At 43.5% G+C, this 15832-nt stretch overlaps 1 protein-coding gene and 1 pseudogene across 1 annotated transcript; one reads left to right on the top strand and one right to left on the bottom strand.

Annotated features, from left to right (window-relative positions):
• Positions 1-398: 398 nt before the first annotated feature.
• On the top strand, positions 399-1973 carry LOC136481311 (basic helix-loop-helix protein 004-like). Its single transcript, XM_066478670.1, has 3 exons — positions 399-519; positions 1006-1155; positions 1328-1973. Exons 1-3 carry the CDS (start codon positions 445-447, stop codon positions 1640-1642), a joined length of 540 nt encoding a protein of 179 aa, XP_066334767.1. The 5' UTR covers positions 399-444; the 3' UTR covers positions 1643-1973.
• LOC136479188 (disease resistance protein Pik-2-like) lies at positions 1804-10550 on the bottom strand (annotated as a pseudogene).
• Positions 10551-15832: the final 5282 nt, after the last annotated feature.

Raw genomic sequence — 15832 nt, 5'->3', positions numbered from 1 at the left:
TTAAAACTAATCCATTGAACAAGATCATGAGATCTACAGTATATATTTAGAATGAAACGTAACCATAGCATAATTAAGGACGACAAGATACGGCAATCGAGCAATTCTGCACCCGGCAATCAACAAAGTACTTATTAAACTAACTAGTACAGAACAAATCGAAGTAAGGACAAGAAGAATAAACTAGAGTACAACCGATCTGTGTCTTGGGATACTCCAGCATGATCATGTGCACCCCAATGATGCAGGGATCAGTACTCAATACTGATCTTCAAATTAAAGAGGCAGAGAGAATATACATGTGTCTTCTACTTAGTCCTTGTATATATATATATAAAACCTCGAGCGAGCTGCTGCTTCCTGAAATCCTCACTGCAGACTCTGCTGGGAGGGAATGTGTGTGAAGACTGAAGAGAAGAGTGTAGCAGGAGCGTGGGGAGAGAGATGTCAGGAAAGGAGAAGAAAGCAGCCTTAGAAGAGAAACTCCAGCTACTGCGCTCCGTCACAAAGTCAAATGCGGTAAATAATCATACTTTCCTTCCACTACAAACCCATTTCTGGATTCTATCATTTAGTTATTAAATTAAAGTAGAGGACAAAAACAATAGTAGGAATCTTTCAATCTCTCCGTTGGTTGGAAGCTCGATGCGCGTGCTTGTTTTAAAGATTTCTTTAGTTTTCTACCCTTCAAAATCTGACGATACACTTTTCAAAAAGAGTTCATATAAACTACTCAACATATGTAGTCATCACGAAAATGATAAGACTAGTACTTCGTGCATATGTTGGTTGTGATTGTGAAACCCATTCGGCGGTGCACTTGACCGTTTCTGACACATGCCGAGACTACTCATTGATCGAGCTAGTTAACTGATGATCCGCAATTTTTTTCCAAAAAAAAAAAAACTGATGATCCGTACCTACTGATTTTTATTTTTTCTGAAAAGAGAGAAAAAAATAGCACATCTATTGTTCATTTCTATATGAGCAATGAAATGCATGCAGGCAAACAAGACGTCAATCCTGGTAGACGCGTCGAAATACATCAAGGAGCTCAAGGACAAGGTTGAAGAAGAAGCAGCTGCAGCCTCATGGTCACAAGCTGACACTGACAGCAGTAGTGCTTTTGGTTCTGGAAGCGCCATGCCAGCAACGGTACGTAACGTAATCACATTGTTACAACATCACAACCCCTAGATGATGATTGCCATTATATTTGCAGAGGCAATTTTGCAAGCAACGCAACATGCCTACATGTATGGATGTATACATGATAAAACAATTGAACCTCTCGATGCATTGCATCATGCATGTCATGTTTGCACAGGTGAGCGTCTCGTCAGTGGAGCTTGATAGCAACAGTTGCAGCAGCAGGAGAGGGTTCCGGATCAACGTGTCAACGGAGAGGAGCCAACCTGGGCTGCTGGTGTCGGTTCTGGAGGCCTTGGAGGACCTCGGCCTCGACGTCCTGGACGCCGACGTCTCCTGCGCCGACGACACCGCCTTCCGCTTCCAAGCGCTTGGTGGATCAGGCCAGCAGGGCAAGCAGCAGCAGCAGCAGGGGGGAAGCGTGGATGAACAAATGGTTCAGCAAGCGGTGTTGCAGGCCATCAGCAAATGCATGGACGATGACGATGAGTAATAAGACAGAGAACTGCAGAACCTGAAATTTGCCTGCTTTAATTTGGGCCTTCAAGCGCAAGCTTTATTGCCCAAACAATTCGTGAAGTTATTTTTTTTTGTTGCTTATGATTCCACAGTGAAACATTACTTCAGGTCTTGGTAACTTTGTAATAGTACTTCCTACCCGGGGACGAAGGGATAAGCAAACAACTGTGAATTAGAGCAGTATAAAGATACTGCAGAATTTAGAAAGAATAAGACAGTAGCTTCAAGTATTGGAACTTCTCCATCAGGCATCAGTAGCAGTGTTGTTGTGGTCACCTTTGCAATGTGAAGGTGAAGGTATGAGTGCAAAGCAATACATGGATGAGAAATGTTTCCATCAGTAGCAGTCTTGGTAAGTTTCATGCATGCATGCATCTGGTACAACAAACACAACGCAATTTAGGACATCCAAGGCTACTGCATCATGGATCGGAATTAGTCCGTCAGAAGCATCCATAGATCAGATCATCTGGGATCAAACACAAAGAAAGTACAGTACACATTTTTTCCCCCTTTTGGTGAGTGAGTACAGTACACAAACGATTAAACAGCAAGGCAAACCAAACGACTGAGCCCGGAAGGAATAAGGAATAGCAGCAACTAGCCTACTGTACACACCTGGTTTTACATCTGGTGAATCATGCATCAGAAATCGAAACTGCAACACAAGAAGGTTACCTTCATTACCAGAGCAAGTCCTTGAACGAATTTGTTACTACAACAAGGCCTGACTGACTGACTGAGTAGAGTCCCGAAGGAATAAGGAATAGCAGCAGCAAGCGTACTAGCTGTACATATCTGGTGAATCATATTCATGCATCATAGTTCAGAAATCCAAATTGCAACACAAGAAGGTTACGTTCATTAGTTATCAGAGCCAAGTCCTTAAACGAATTTATTACAACAACAAACAAACGCGAGAGTGAAGACAAGAGAATAAAAGGGAGATTATTCCCCAATAAAAATAATGGCATGCATGACGATGGCCACACATAATACACTCTCCACTGGCGTCTGTACCGCACCCTTTCCATGATACACAGCCTCAAGCAGTATCCCATACCAGCTAGGAAGGAGCCAACAGTCATCAGTCAACAGAATACATGGGAAGACAATACTACAATACGGAGTAGATCAGTAAAAGGGATGATTCTCCGATCGCATGAGTGAGAGTGATAATCATATCGCCTCGTGGTCTGCACCGCACTCTTCACGGTTCTTGTTCACAACCATCTAATAAGCAGTATCCCAGGTAGGAGTCACGGCACCCAAGCTTCAGTGTACCTTCAACACGTGCCCCTTTTTATTCTTATCAAGCTGCTCCCACAGCTCCAGAGAAAATGTTTCCTTGGATTCTTCCGGAACATAATATACCAGTACTTTTTTTATGCTATGGAGATATTCTAGCCCAGAAAAGCGAATATGTTCTCCAAGGCTCAGATGCAGCATCTCAAGTTTGGGCATTGCTTCCTCGGCAAACTTGATTGACTCGATTTTCTGAGCGCAGCCAAAAACAAGATCGAGAACCTTGAGGCTCTTAAAAAGGCCATTCGTGAACTGGACTTCTCCAATAGCTATGTCACACCACTCCAACAAACGCAAAATCAACAGGTTTCGTAGCTCCCCAATGTCTTGCATGAGCATGGCTGCACAATCCCTCGAGAGACCGGTGTTAAATAGTGTGAGCTTCACCAGATTCTGGAGCCCTTTGATCCATTCCGGTAATCTGGCCATCCTGCAATGACACAGCTTGAGGCTCTGGAGGTTTTCCGGAGGTGGTTCCATGCCATTCAGACAGTTAGATAGATCTAGATCTGAGCACAGTGACAACGATTGAAGGAGGCTGAGCTTGGAAATTGCCAAACATAAATTCTGACTATTTTTCTTGTTGATGCCAACCACTCCTAGCTTGCGCAGGCCGGTGAGACCTTGTATCTCCTCCACAACAGCATTTCCCCAAGCGAGATGCACATACTGCAGTGTGTGCAGCGATTTTACTTTCCTCATACCTCTCGGCACCGTAACACCACCATCATCTGGAAATCGCCTGCCCATTACAATAGAAGGTAATGCTGCGCAGCAAGCTATAGCGCACCGATCACGCTTGTACCTCCAAGAGTAAGGGTACTGATACTGAAACCGTTCGAAACATGTTGCACATTGTACCTCCAAGAGTTTCACACACTTCCCACGGTAACTTAGCCCTGACCTATGAGGACCAAAGAAAAAACCTTCGCCAGCATGGATGTAACGTAGCTTCCTGAGCCTAACTATGGTTTTGGGCAGCACTTGTACATTGGTCCTTTTGATGTCCAGTACCTCAAGTTGACTTAGATTACCCACTGAATCAGGCAAACTAAAGATACTAGGAAACCCTCTTAGAGAAAGGTATTTGAGATGTAGAAGCTTCCCAATGTTCTCAAGGCAATGGTTAGCTAGACCTACAGTGTCTTCCAAGTCCAACACTCGGAGAACCCTCATCTTGTCAGAAATGTAAAATGGCTTCCACATGCCAAACACAGTTAAGGACCTTATACGGGACATCTCCACTATGCTCTGAAACTCGCCCTCATCTCCCTCCCAGTCGCTGCTTATGGCAAGGTGACGTACTTTGCGGTGAGTGTTTGAGCTACAACCTTCCTCCAACCTGAAAACAAGATTTTCTTTCGTTGACATTGAAATGCCGATGTCGCGGATGAGATCATGTAGCTTGCAAGAGTCAGCCTTTCGTCAGCTGTACATTGAATTATGAGTTGGTAGTATCATGCTCCTCTCAATGAGTTTCTTAAAGTAACCATCTGCTATTTCCATGCAAGATTTGTCCCGTGCCTCCGCTGAGTAACCCTCTACAGCCCAGCGACGAACCAGACGTCTTCGGCTAATATTGCAATCTTCAGGAAAGATGGGACATGTACAGGAAACAAGGTTTAAGGTAATAGGGTAAACCATCATAGCTTTTCATAAGAACTGCTCTTATAAGCCCAATCTTTGGATTCATCTCCAACTCAGCAGTAATGTGTGCATTCAATTTTCTCCAATCCACATCACTTTTTGTTTCTTGCACTGCCAAGAAGCTTCCTATGGTGACTATTGCAAGGGGAAGTCCATCGCACTTGTTTAGGATCAGTTTTGCCGGTTCAACCAACTCAGGATATTCCTTGTCGAGTTCTACAGTCTTCTTGAATACCTGAAATTGGTGCAATATAAAACATTCAGTACATTAAAATTAAATTATAAAGAAACACAAGGTTGGTTAGTATGACTAGGTTTAAGCATGAGCTTTTATGCCGAGGTCGGAAGTGAATTATGATTATTGTATCAACTTGATGAATCCTTCATTTGTATAAAAAAATGACTAGAACACATTTTAATATGAATCCTTCAATAATGAACAGGCCAAGGGTAACATATATATGCGATTTGAAACAATGTGAAGTCAACACATTCAATATGGGATTTGAAGCAATGTGAAGTCACTACGGGAAACACGTGATTTGCCGAGTGCCAAATTTCGGGCACTCGGCAAAGACCTACTTTGCTGAGCGCCGCACTTGGCAAAATATGGCACTCGGCAAAGAGGCCTTTGCTGAGTGCCTGGCACCCGGCAAAGACCTGCACTCGGCAAAGGCAGACACTCGGCAAAGATTGGTAGGGGCTTAACGGCATCCAACGGCGTCCTCTTTGCCGAGTGCTCCCCGTTTGGCACTCGGCAAAGAATTTATTTTGCCGAGTGCCAAAACTTGGCACTCGGCAAAATAATTTTTTTTTTGTTTTTTGCCACCAATTTTTTTTGAAGCTTTAGTATACTACCACAAACAACATGTTTAAATTTGGGACATTTTCATTGCCTTTTGGCATATTTCTATAGTTTATTTTGTTTTGTTGATTTTTTCCAGAAAATGTAAGTTTGAACTGCAGGTGCATCGGATAATGGATTACATTCGTTCAAAAAATGCTATCCTTGTTTCTTAGTGTAAATTTAGGCTAAATCCAAGAACTATCTCGAAATTTCGATCAACGTGCTCACGGGGCAACGCCGCCAACTTGCGTGGGAGTGGTTTTTTAATTGTATAAAATGCGAACGAATTCCGAAAATCATGAAACTTGTCGAGTTGTCGCCGTATCGTATGCGTATACCGTGGAAAAAATTTGAAAAAGTTTCGAGCACGTTGTCACATACGATGCTCACAAACCAGGACATCTCCACATGTGATCATAATCTTATCGGTTGGTACCTTGTGCAGTTGGTATCGCCGCACGGTAAACTGCCTGTCCCAAACGATGAGGATTACAACTTTGACCCAAACACACGGGAGTTCTATCAACCAGAGGGGCTAGAAGGGAGGCCGGTTTCACATAGACATGTTTTCGCTGATCGGCATGGAAGTAGACAATGACATTGATCAGGACGATGGAGATGAGGACGACGGAGAAGAGGTGCAAAATGCCAAGGACTTACAAATGCTTAAGCGATTACAGTTAGGCGATGACAATGATGACAACGATGGAGATGAGCCCGATTTACTCGACAATATTGATAGTGATGACGACACCTATGATCCAGCCGCTGCCGATCGTGAAGAATATTTCTAATTCATGTAATACTATATTATTATTATTATTGCAATTATGTTTCGTTCATTTTGCATCTCTTTATAAGTACTTGTAATTTAACTGTGCTAATTGGTTTACTCTTTGAAATTGCAGGCACTCGACAAAATACCGGGCGGAAGGCAGGCCCGTCGGGGGGGGGGGTTCAACTCCCTCTACATGAGGGAGCTCTCACCACCCCACGCTGAGGAGGACCCCTTGCCGGAGCCGCCGACGAGGAGGGCGAGGAGCGGCCGCCCCTACGGCCATCCGAGGACGAGGGTGCAGCCGGCTGCCACCCCGTCGGTGGACGAGGACGACCAGGCAGTGGGCCTGCACATAGGAGGGGTGGCACTTCCTCTGACTCGTCGGACAACGGGGAGGCGGCGATAGCGATAGCAGGGGGTTCCACTTGCACTGCCTCTGGCTCTACCTCATCGGGAGTCTACTTGTGCAGGTCCTCACAGCTCCCGGCGCGGCCGATCCCACTTCACCGGTGCCCGGTGATTCGACCCAGCGGCGACAAGTAAGTATTATTTCACTACTATTTCATATGACATGTTGAAAATTGAACCGGAGACTAACAATTTTTCTTAATGACTCTTGCAGCAACTGGGAAGTTGTGTCCGGAACAGGCCGGCACATCAATGGCACCCTGGGCCTTCTGATTCGGCAGCACTACCCTGGCATGGTCACCTATGCCTCGGTGACTTCACCGCCCTGGACGTGGGACCACTTCTACGCCACCGAGGACAGCGAGTTTGGCACTGTTGCGGCACGGATCAAGGCCGAGTTCTGGGTGAGTCTTCATCACACTAAATTGGTCAATACTACGCATTCATTGGCCGTTCTTGAAATAATGAAACGATACATGATGTCTGTATGCAGGACTTCTTCAGGTGCGACGAAGGGTTTGAGGACCGGGTGGCGCGAGTGCAGGACAAGGTCTGTAGGTCCTGACTCTCGGACCTGTACCACGAGACGCGACTCCAGTGCATCATCAACTACAACGCCGACGTCCTTGGTCAGGTGGTGAGGAAGGCCGATGCCAGGACCAGGACGCTCACCAAGGAGCAGTACCTCTCGATAAGTACGAAACATTAATACTGACTCCTTCCATGAAGAATAGGTAGGCTTCATTTCATCTTCTGATATATCAATAACTTGATGGCATACAGCAATGTCCTGATTGGTGCGCCAGGCACCGCCTCTGCTGGGAGGCCATTGTGGATAGGTGGCTCTCGGAGGAGTGGGCGGAGAAGCACAACATCCGTCGGGACTGCCGTCTGCAGATGGGTGGGGCGCCACACCACCAAGGCAACCGGAGCCTCAGTGCGTACGCCCAAACATGGGTAATCTTCTTTGTGTTTTCATCTTTATTTATTTATTCTAACGCTCAATTCTCATTACTTGTAATCATCTTTGTGTTTTCCTCACAGTCCCAGGCGCACCAAGGCCAGGAATGCAATGAGTTCATGGCGTACGCCCTGGCACACAAGGGCAAGGCGACGGCCCCGGAAGTCACCTACAACCCGATGAATGGGCCCGAGGCGTACACCAACGCGAGCGTCCACAGCAAGCTTAGCGAGTACACCTCGGCGGCCCGCGAGCGTCATGGGGAGGACTTCGATCTGACCACCCAGCCCCTGGACACAGACCTCCTGATGAGGATGGGAGGAGGGAAGCAGCACGACCGGTACTGGATGGCGGACAGCACAGTAGACTCCGCCTCTGTTCCCAACCTCGCCGAGATTCGAGCAAGGAGCACGAGCTCCTCCCTCCCCATACGCTCTCGGCAGCAGAGCTCACAGCAGCAGATGACGGAACTCCAGGTTTGTACTGTTTTATTCGTCGTTCATTGCTTTTACACATCTACCTTGCCTTTGCATTATTTAAACATTGCGGGTGGAATGTTGCAGGCCGACTTGCGGAAGTTGGAGACCCAGCAGGCGGCCTAGGCGGAGGCCCATTGGCTGGAGATGGAGGCTGTACAAGCCCAGAGGGCGGCCGAGGCGCAGAGGCTGCAGGACATGTTCAGCTTCATGGCGAGCCTTCAGGCCTTGCCAGGTGTGGTCGTGCCCCAGTCGCTGCCCGCTCCAGTTGTGGCTCCTCCTCCTCCTGTAGGGACTTCGGTGAGTATATATGGTTGTTTATTCCTTTAGCTTGTGCGGCCCTCCTGTAGATACTCATGAATTCGCTTCTCCTTTGTGCAGCAACAGTCGGCGGGTTCGAACCCGACTCCTCAAGGTGGCCCTTCTCCATAGGCCGGGTGGACAACTGGCCCTCCTTAAGGTGGCAGTTCACACTCCGGGTGGGGAGGCTAGCAGTAGGTACCGTTTATTTGTTTCTTTTCATGTTGCATGGACTTATGTTAGACTTAGCCTTATGTTGGACTACTACTAGAGACATATATATATATATTGTGATGGATATTGTCATGGATGATGCGAATGAATGTGATGGATTATGGACAATGGATTTGTATGTGATGTATTATGGATGGTGGATGTGTATGTGATGGGTTATGGATGTGTATGTGATGGAATATGGATGTGTATGTGATATATCCTGTGCTGTGTGTTGATATATATGTGATTTCTTTGTTTGTGCTGATGGAAAGCAAAAAACAAAAAATAGCATTTTCCCCTCTTTGTCGAGTGCTACACTCGGCAAAGAGGGCTTTGCCGAGTGCTGTGACCATGGCACTCGGCAAAGCTGGGAAGCAGAGACCGAATTTTCCAGCTTTGCCGAGTGCCAGAGCCATGGCACTCGGCAAAGATTTTTTTTAAAAGAAAAAATTTCTTTGTCGAGTGCAAGAGTATGGCACTCGGCAAAGAATTTAAAAAAAAAGAAAAAATTCTTTGCCGAGTGACGCTGAGGTGGCACTCGGCAAAGAGGCCGGCAGAGTTGACGTCGGATTTTTTTTGCCGAGTGCTGACGTGACACTCGGCAAAGGCTTTACCGAGTGCTCGATATGTGGCACTCGGCAAAGAAACCTTTGCCGACGGGTTCTTTGCCTACTGCTCTTTGCCGAGTGCGGCACTCGGCAAAGCCTTTGCCGAGTGTATTTAGGGCTTTGCCAAGTGCCGCAGGCACTCGGCAAAACGCCTGAATCCAGTAGTGAGTCAATATGCGATTATTTTCGGAAATGCGAGACAGTCCCGTGAATGAAGATTCTTAAATGATTCTTAAGCATCACCAACTTTATTTTAGAGGGTTATAATTTTTTATCCGACAGCAAATCATGATAGAAAGTACAACAAAGTATATAAACACACAGAAAAATGCCTCAGGTGTTGTGCCAGATAGGAGAGGGGAAATGGAAAATAAATTGGCTATATTCTTGTCAGCGAGCTAGTGCTCTGTCTTTAGCCAATGTGTTAATGGAAGAAAATGGCAAGAAGCAACAGTGTTGACTAGGTCTATTATGTATCTACTACAATTTTTTATAATTTATATTGGAAGGTATGAAATCAGACGGTTTCAACCTTTTGGAATGAACATTTATATTGAAGTGGATAATTGTCACCCCTCCCATAAGAATATATGTACAGCAGGTAAGTCTTTCCAGTTTTCATATTTTCCCCCACAAAATATTCTAAAGAATATCTTTTCGAAGCCAGTTTCAGTACGGTTGTGCTTATACAAAGCATTATATCAAATGAATTAGACTGAATATGAGTCTTTTTCATTACCGTGTTTATGAAGAGTTCACGAGCTTCCTCAGCTCCTAGAATGTTGAGCTCGTGTATACATCCCGGATTGTTGCAACAATGCTCAGCAATATCCTTTTGCCTTGTGGTGATCACTATGGTCCAGCTTTTTGCCTTTTTAATTTTACAGAATTCTTGTATTATTGTATCCCATTCTGGGGTATATAATAGGTCGTCGACAACAATCAAACACTTTCTATTCTCTGAAAGCCGGTCCAGTGCATCAGTCAAATCTTGTACGGACATCGATGCATAATTTTTGTTGTTGTCACGAACAAAATCCATCGCACCCTTGTTTCCAGATGACTCTGCATCTAGTTGGATAGCTATACTCCTAAGAAGCTCCTGAAGCTTGAAAGGGCGCAAGACGGTCACAAAGGCATGCTTTGTAAACTTGTCATTGATGTCTTTTCTTTGGTAAACATCTGCAACTAGAGTGGTCTTTCCAATACCACCCATTCCCCACACTGCGATCACCTCAAGATGATTGTCAGAATGTTCTAAAATTAGTTTGGCAATACATTCTTTTTCTCCATCTCGCCCAGCGACCTGAGACTTCTCCACAACCCCTGCTGTCATGTTTGTGTGTGTGTGGCTCTCTCCAACCGTCATCATTTTATCAGCATCCTCGGATTGGTCCTCTTGAATCTCAGAAGTGGACCGTGCTGACCTAGACACCTACTCTGCCGAATATGTTAAGTCTTGAGAACTCATCTGTAAAAAGGGAAAAAAATATCTTCAGCGGTGTATCATATAAGAAATTAGATTATAGTATTACTCTATAAACATGATAACCTTGAAAAAATGCTGTAATCAAACAAACTTATTTTTCTTTGACCAATAAAATATTCAAAAAAAATTTATTCAGAAATGCACACTACTACAGATCCGAACATCAGTGTCGGTTCAAAATCCCCATCACTGCAGGTCTCTGAACTGGCACAACCAAAGCGGCAGTGATGTGGTTTCTAGAAAACCCAAAAACAGACAGAAAAATAGAAAATTTTTAATACCATGAGAGACCCCACTTGACAGCCACACTGTCATGCGATTTTTCATGTGAAAAATGCGTGCTTCATGGCTGCCGGCACTTGAACCCCCTACCTCTGGCTTCATGTGTTCGTACCTTAACCACTCCACCTGTAAGACGTTTGTGTCCATTTGGGATATTCACATCCTCCCCATTTTATGTCGCTTTGGTTTTGAAATAAGTATTTAGGATCCTAAACGAGTTCAAATAAAAAAGTTGTCAACTACAAAGTTTTATAATTTTTCGAGATCTACAACTTTGGTTTCGGTTATTTCTCCATCCGATGTTATTTGAAAACTTGGAATTTCATATGTAAGGAAATTTAACCATAATTTTCCTTGGATAAATGATTTCAAATGAAAAGTTGTCAACTACAAAGTTGCACAACTTTTCGAGATATACAACTTTTTTGGGCGTTTCTCCATCTAAGATTGTTTGAAAAATTCAAATTTTAAATTTGAGAAATCAAACGTAATTTGGGTGCTTGATAGTTGATGTACAAATCATATGACCGGATAAAGGAGTATGTTTTCATCATATTCCCCGATGTCACACTCAAATGAGAATATTATCTTTGGAGATAATTTAAAAGGGGAAGTGATTGGTCTTGATAAAGTTGCTATAACCCTTGAGCATTGAATTATAAATGTTTTACATGTTGATTCGTTAAGTTACATTTTATTGTCCATTTCACAATTATGTGAGATGGGTTACAATTGTCTTTTTACGGATAAGGGTGTGAAAGTGTATAGAAGGGAGGATTCCTCTATTTTCTTTACGGGTCATCTAAAGAATAAGCTTTACATAGTTGATTTTAACAAAAGTAAAGCTAAGCTTGAGACTTGTTTAGTGGTAAAATCTTGCATGGGTTGGCTATGGCATCGTCGACTAGCTCAAGTTGTGATGAGGAACTTGGCCAAACTTCTAAAAGATGAACACAACCTCGGACTGACCAATGTTCATTTTGAAAAAGATAGGGTATGTAGCGCATGTCAAGCCGGAAAGCAAGTAGGTGTACCTCACCCACCAAAGAGTATTGTCTCCACCAAGCAACCATTGGAGCTATAATTCACATGGATCTCTTTGGACCGGTCGCCTACCTTAGCATCGGCGGTAACAAATATGGCCTTATTATTGTTGATGACTTTACTCGTTTCACTTGGGTGTTTTTTGTGTTTGACAAGAGCCAAGTACAAGAGAAGGTGAAAATCTTCATTAGAAGAGCACAAAGGAAGTTTGGTTTTCCCATCAAGAAAGTGCATAGTGACAATGGAACCGAATTCAAAAACACCTATGTGGAAGAATTTCTTGATGAAGAGGGCATCAAGCATGAGTTTTCAACTCCATATACGCCTCAACATAATGGTGTAGTAGAGAGGAAGAATCGAACTCTTATTGATATGGCAAGGACAATGCTAGATGAGTATAAGACCCTGGATATTTTTTGGTGTGATGCAATCAACACCGCTTGTCATGCCATCAACTGTCTCTATCTACACAAGAAGTTGAAGAAAACTTCATATGTGCTTCTAACCGGTAACAAACCAAAAGGTGTCTTATTTTAGAGTGTTTGGGTGTAAGTGTTTCATACTTAACAAGAAACCCAAAACCTCTAAAGTCGCACCTAAAGTTGATGAAGGTTTTCTTCTTGGCTATCTATCAAACGAACATGCCTACCGTGTTTTCAACAAAACCTCCGAGAGAATTGAAATAGTGGTAGATATGAATCTAATGGCTCTCAGGTAGAGCAAGTTGATTCAAGTGTTGTAGGTAATGAGGAACCACCGTGTGAAGCAATCAAGCAATTAGCCATTGGTGATATAAGACCACAGGAAGAAAAGGCTACAGAGGTGGAAACTTCTCAAGCTGGAGCCACTGTCAACTTAGCAGCTGAAGCAAGAGCGGTAGAGCCACCCATAATAGTGGCAGTGCCGCCTAGGGAGCCGCAGTGCCGCAGTCCACCAGTCCAGCAGTTGATGACTCACCTGTTCGAGGACAAGACCTACAACAAATCCTTGAGCAAGATGAAGTCGAAGAGCCAGCAGACCAGCAAGAAACCCTTGGCTAAGGCAAACTATACAAAGATATCATCCTATTGACAACATCCTTGGGAGTCTTCGAAAGGGAGTAACAACTCGCTCTCATTTAGCAAACTTTTGCCAATTTTACTCGTTTGTTTCCTCTTTGGAGCCTCTCAAGCACTGGTAGAGAACCGAGCTTTACTCCCGGTGGAGAACCCCCTCTAGTCCCGGTTCCCCACCCGGGAGCAAGCATCCGGGACTAAAGGGGGGGTCCTTTAGTCCCGGGTCAGGAACCGGGACTAAAGGAGGACCTTTAGTTCTGGTGGGTAACACCAACCGGGACTAAAGGTGCCTCCTGACATGCCACGATGGCCGGCACCTTTAGTCCCGGTTGGTAATACGAACCGGGACTAAAGGTTTTTTTCTTTTTTCTTTTCTTTTCATTTTTTTGTTTTCTTTTCAAAATAGGTTTTCGAAGTCGTATTGTACGCTACTAATTATACATTTATACGCGCATATAGTATGTTTCGGTTCAGGCACAATGAACGTATTAAATCACACAATTCAAGCATAGAATATATATATATATATATATATATATATATATATATATATATATATATATATATATATATATATATATATATATATGCATGCATCATATATATATTTACATGCATGCATGCATATGTGTATTTTACATTATATTATTTCATGTGCATATATTACAAAAGATTGCATTACAGTTGTTGTGACATAACAAGTTTTCTCTCATCCTCTAGCTTGGCTTCAATGGCAGTGTTGGGTCGAAGTAGAACTCGCCCTTGGAATCGATGACCTGCTCTTTAAAAAATCCGGCTATAGACTCTTGAATTGCTTTGATTTGGTCTTCCGTATGACCTTTTCCTCCAACCATCGAGTCTACAGGTTTGAATTAAAGGAAAATAAATTAATATATGTACATATATATATATATATAAAGACATAGTAACACAATCAATAATAATAATTAAATGAATATATAGTGTATTTTTAACGTACTTTGAGTCTCTCTGTAGGAGTTCTTTGGGAGAGCACTTTGATAAACTTGCAAACATAGTAACCACAGTAGTTGTTCCCCTGTTCCTGCCTTAGACACCACTTTACGAGAAAAAGATTTGTCATCCAATCTGGTGATCCGGTGAAAGCTATATGTTTAATTAATAAAGATGATGCGATTCAGGGGACTTACTTTCAAAGGGATTACATTCAGTGGCGCTTTGCATTTTTCCATGTGTTGCTTCTCAATAAAGGTTTTCCAAACACTGCCCAATAAAAAATTTGCCACGTCATCAGATATAGTTAATCATCATGTTTGTGTGTATATATAGTTGCTAGAGATCCCGAAATTACCTCTGGATAATATCTATCATATCTTGGTAGTCTTGTTGTGGTTTTCTCATCGAGTCATAGATTATCAAGTGACTTTTCATCAGATCGATGTCCATCAATATCCAGTGATTGCTGCATGTGTTTATAGGATATAACGCATAACACTCATTAATTAACTAGAATCAACATATGAGCCATTAAGGATATGATCGACATGATTAACACTCACTTGAAGTTATAGGGAAAGAGTATATCCTTCTTGTGGCGTTGGTTCACTAAGAAGTTCATGAGGTTACTCTCTGACTCAGACTTCCAATTAGTCTTTGGAGTAATTGGGTCTTTGAATACTATATGGGGATCAACAAAACCAATTTCATTGCAGCCTTCCTTTCTGAGCTCTATCATTGTAAATCTGCATATATATAGTACTTGTTAGGATAATTTATATGCATATACACACATATGATGAGTTTAATAATAGATCGAAAGAATTATTACTTACAGGCAATAGCAGCTAATGATAACTTTGTCTAGAGAGGTCAGGTGGCATAGTTGATGAAATTCTGCAAAGTCAACATACATAACATCATCGCCACGGAACCAATGTTTGTCTCTAATTCTGACACCAACGCAGAAGTCTTCACTGGTAGACGCCTGCATGTACCACTTGTTTAGCAGGTACATTTGCGTCCCCAGATCAGATAAGGCTTGAGGGTTGTATAGACTCTGGCCTAGTACAAATTTTTTCTTCCAAATATCAACCTCCGCCGCACTCTCAATGTTTCCATCACCAAACATCTGGTAAAGGTCGAGACTAGTCTCATCAAGAAATTCACCAAGGTGATCCAAATCGACATCCGAAGGTATGTTTGCCTAATGCATTAATCCTAAATTCGAACCATATTCATTACCAACAACTAGCGGGGGGATTGATTGGTGCGCTTGTTGTCCGAGTTGGGCAATGCCTTTCCCTGCCCGCTTCTTTTTCTGTGCCGCCTCAATTGACTTGGTGAGAGTGCGGTCATAGTCTGATAACGTTGATTTGGACGGCTTACGAGATTCCCGCTGTTGTTGCTGGTAAGAAGTCACCTTTTTTCTTAGAATATCTGGAGCTACGAAGAAGTACGGTTTCTCCGGGTTTCTCCTTGCTTCTTGATTCATTTTAAGTTTGTCATAGAATCTAGACATGTCTTTTTTATATGCATCAGTTCCTTCTTCCTTCTCTTCAGATATTATTTTGGGAATAGCCCTTGGTTTCACGGTGGCTTTCTTTGCAGGCGGGGACTGGTTCTTCGTTTGAGGGGCTGGCCTCTTGCTAGGCTTCTTGGTAGGCGGGGGCGGGGGAGGCGTTGGAGACCTCCTTGGAGGTGTTGGCAACGGCGTTGGAGACCTCCTTGGAGGTGGCGGCTGCGGCGTTGGAGACCTCCTTGGAGATGGTG

This window comes from Miscanthus floridulus, chromosome 9 (genome assembly GCF_019320115.1).
Source record: "Miscanthus floridulus cultivar M001 chromosome 9, ASM1932011v1, whole genome shotgun sequence".
Lineage (NCBI taxonomy): Eukaryota > Viridiplantae > Streptophyta > Magnoliopsida > Poales > Poaceae > Miscanthus > Miscanthus floridulus.
This window is presented reverse-complemented; position numbering and strand designations above follow the sequence as displayed.

Excerpts from the sequence above, each read along its gene's own strand:
- LOC136481311 (XM_066478670.1), top strand. The coding sequence starts at position 445 with ATGTCAGGAAAGGAGAAGAAAGCAGCCTTAGAAGAGAAACTCCAGCTA. Across the intron at positions 520-1,005 it reads CCGTCACAAAGTCAAATGCG|GCAAACAAGACGTCAATCCT; the intron begins GTAAATAATCAT and ends AAATGCATGCAG. Across the intron at positions 1,156-1,327 it reads GAAGCGCCATGCCAGCAACG|GTGAGCGTCTCGTCAGTGGA; the intron begins GTACGTAACGTA and ends ATGTTTGCACAG.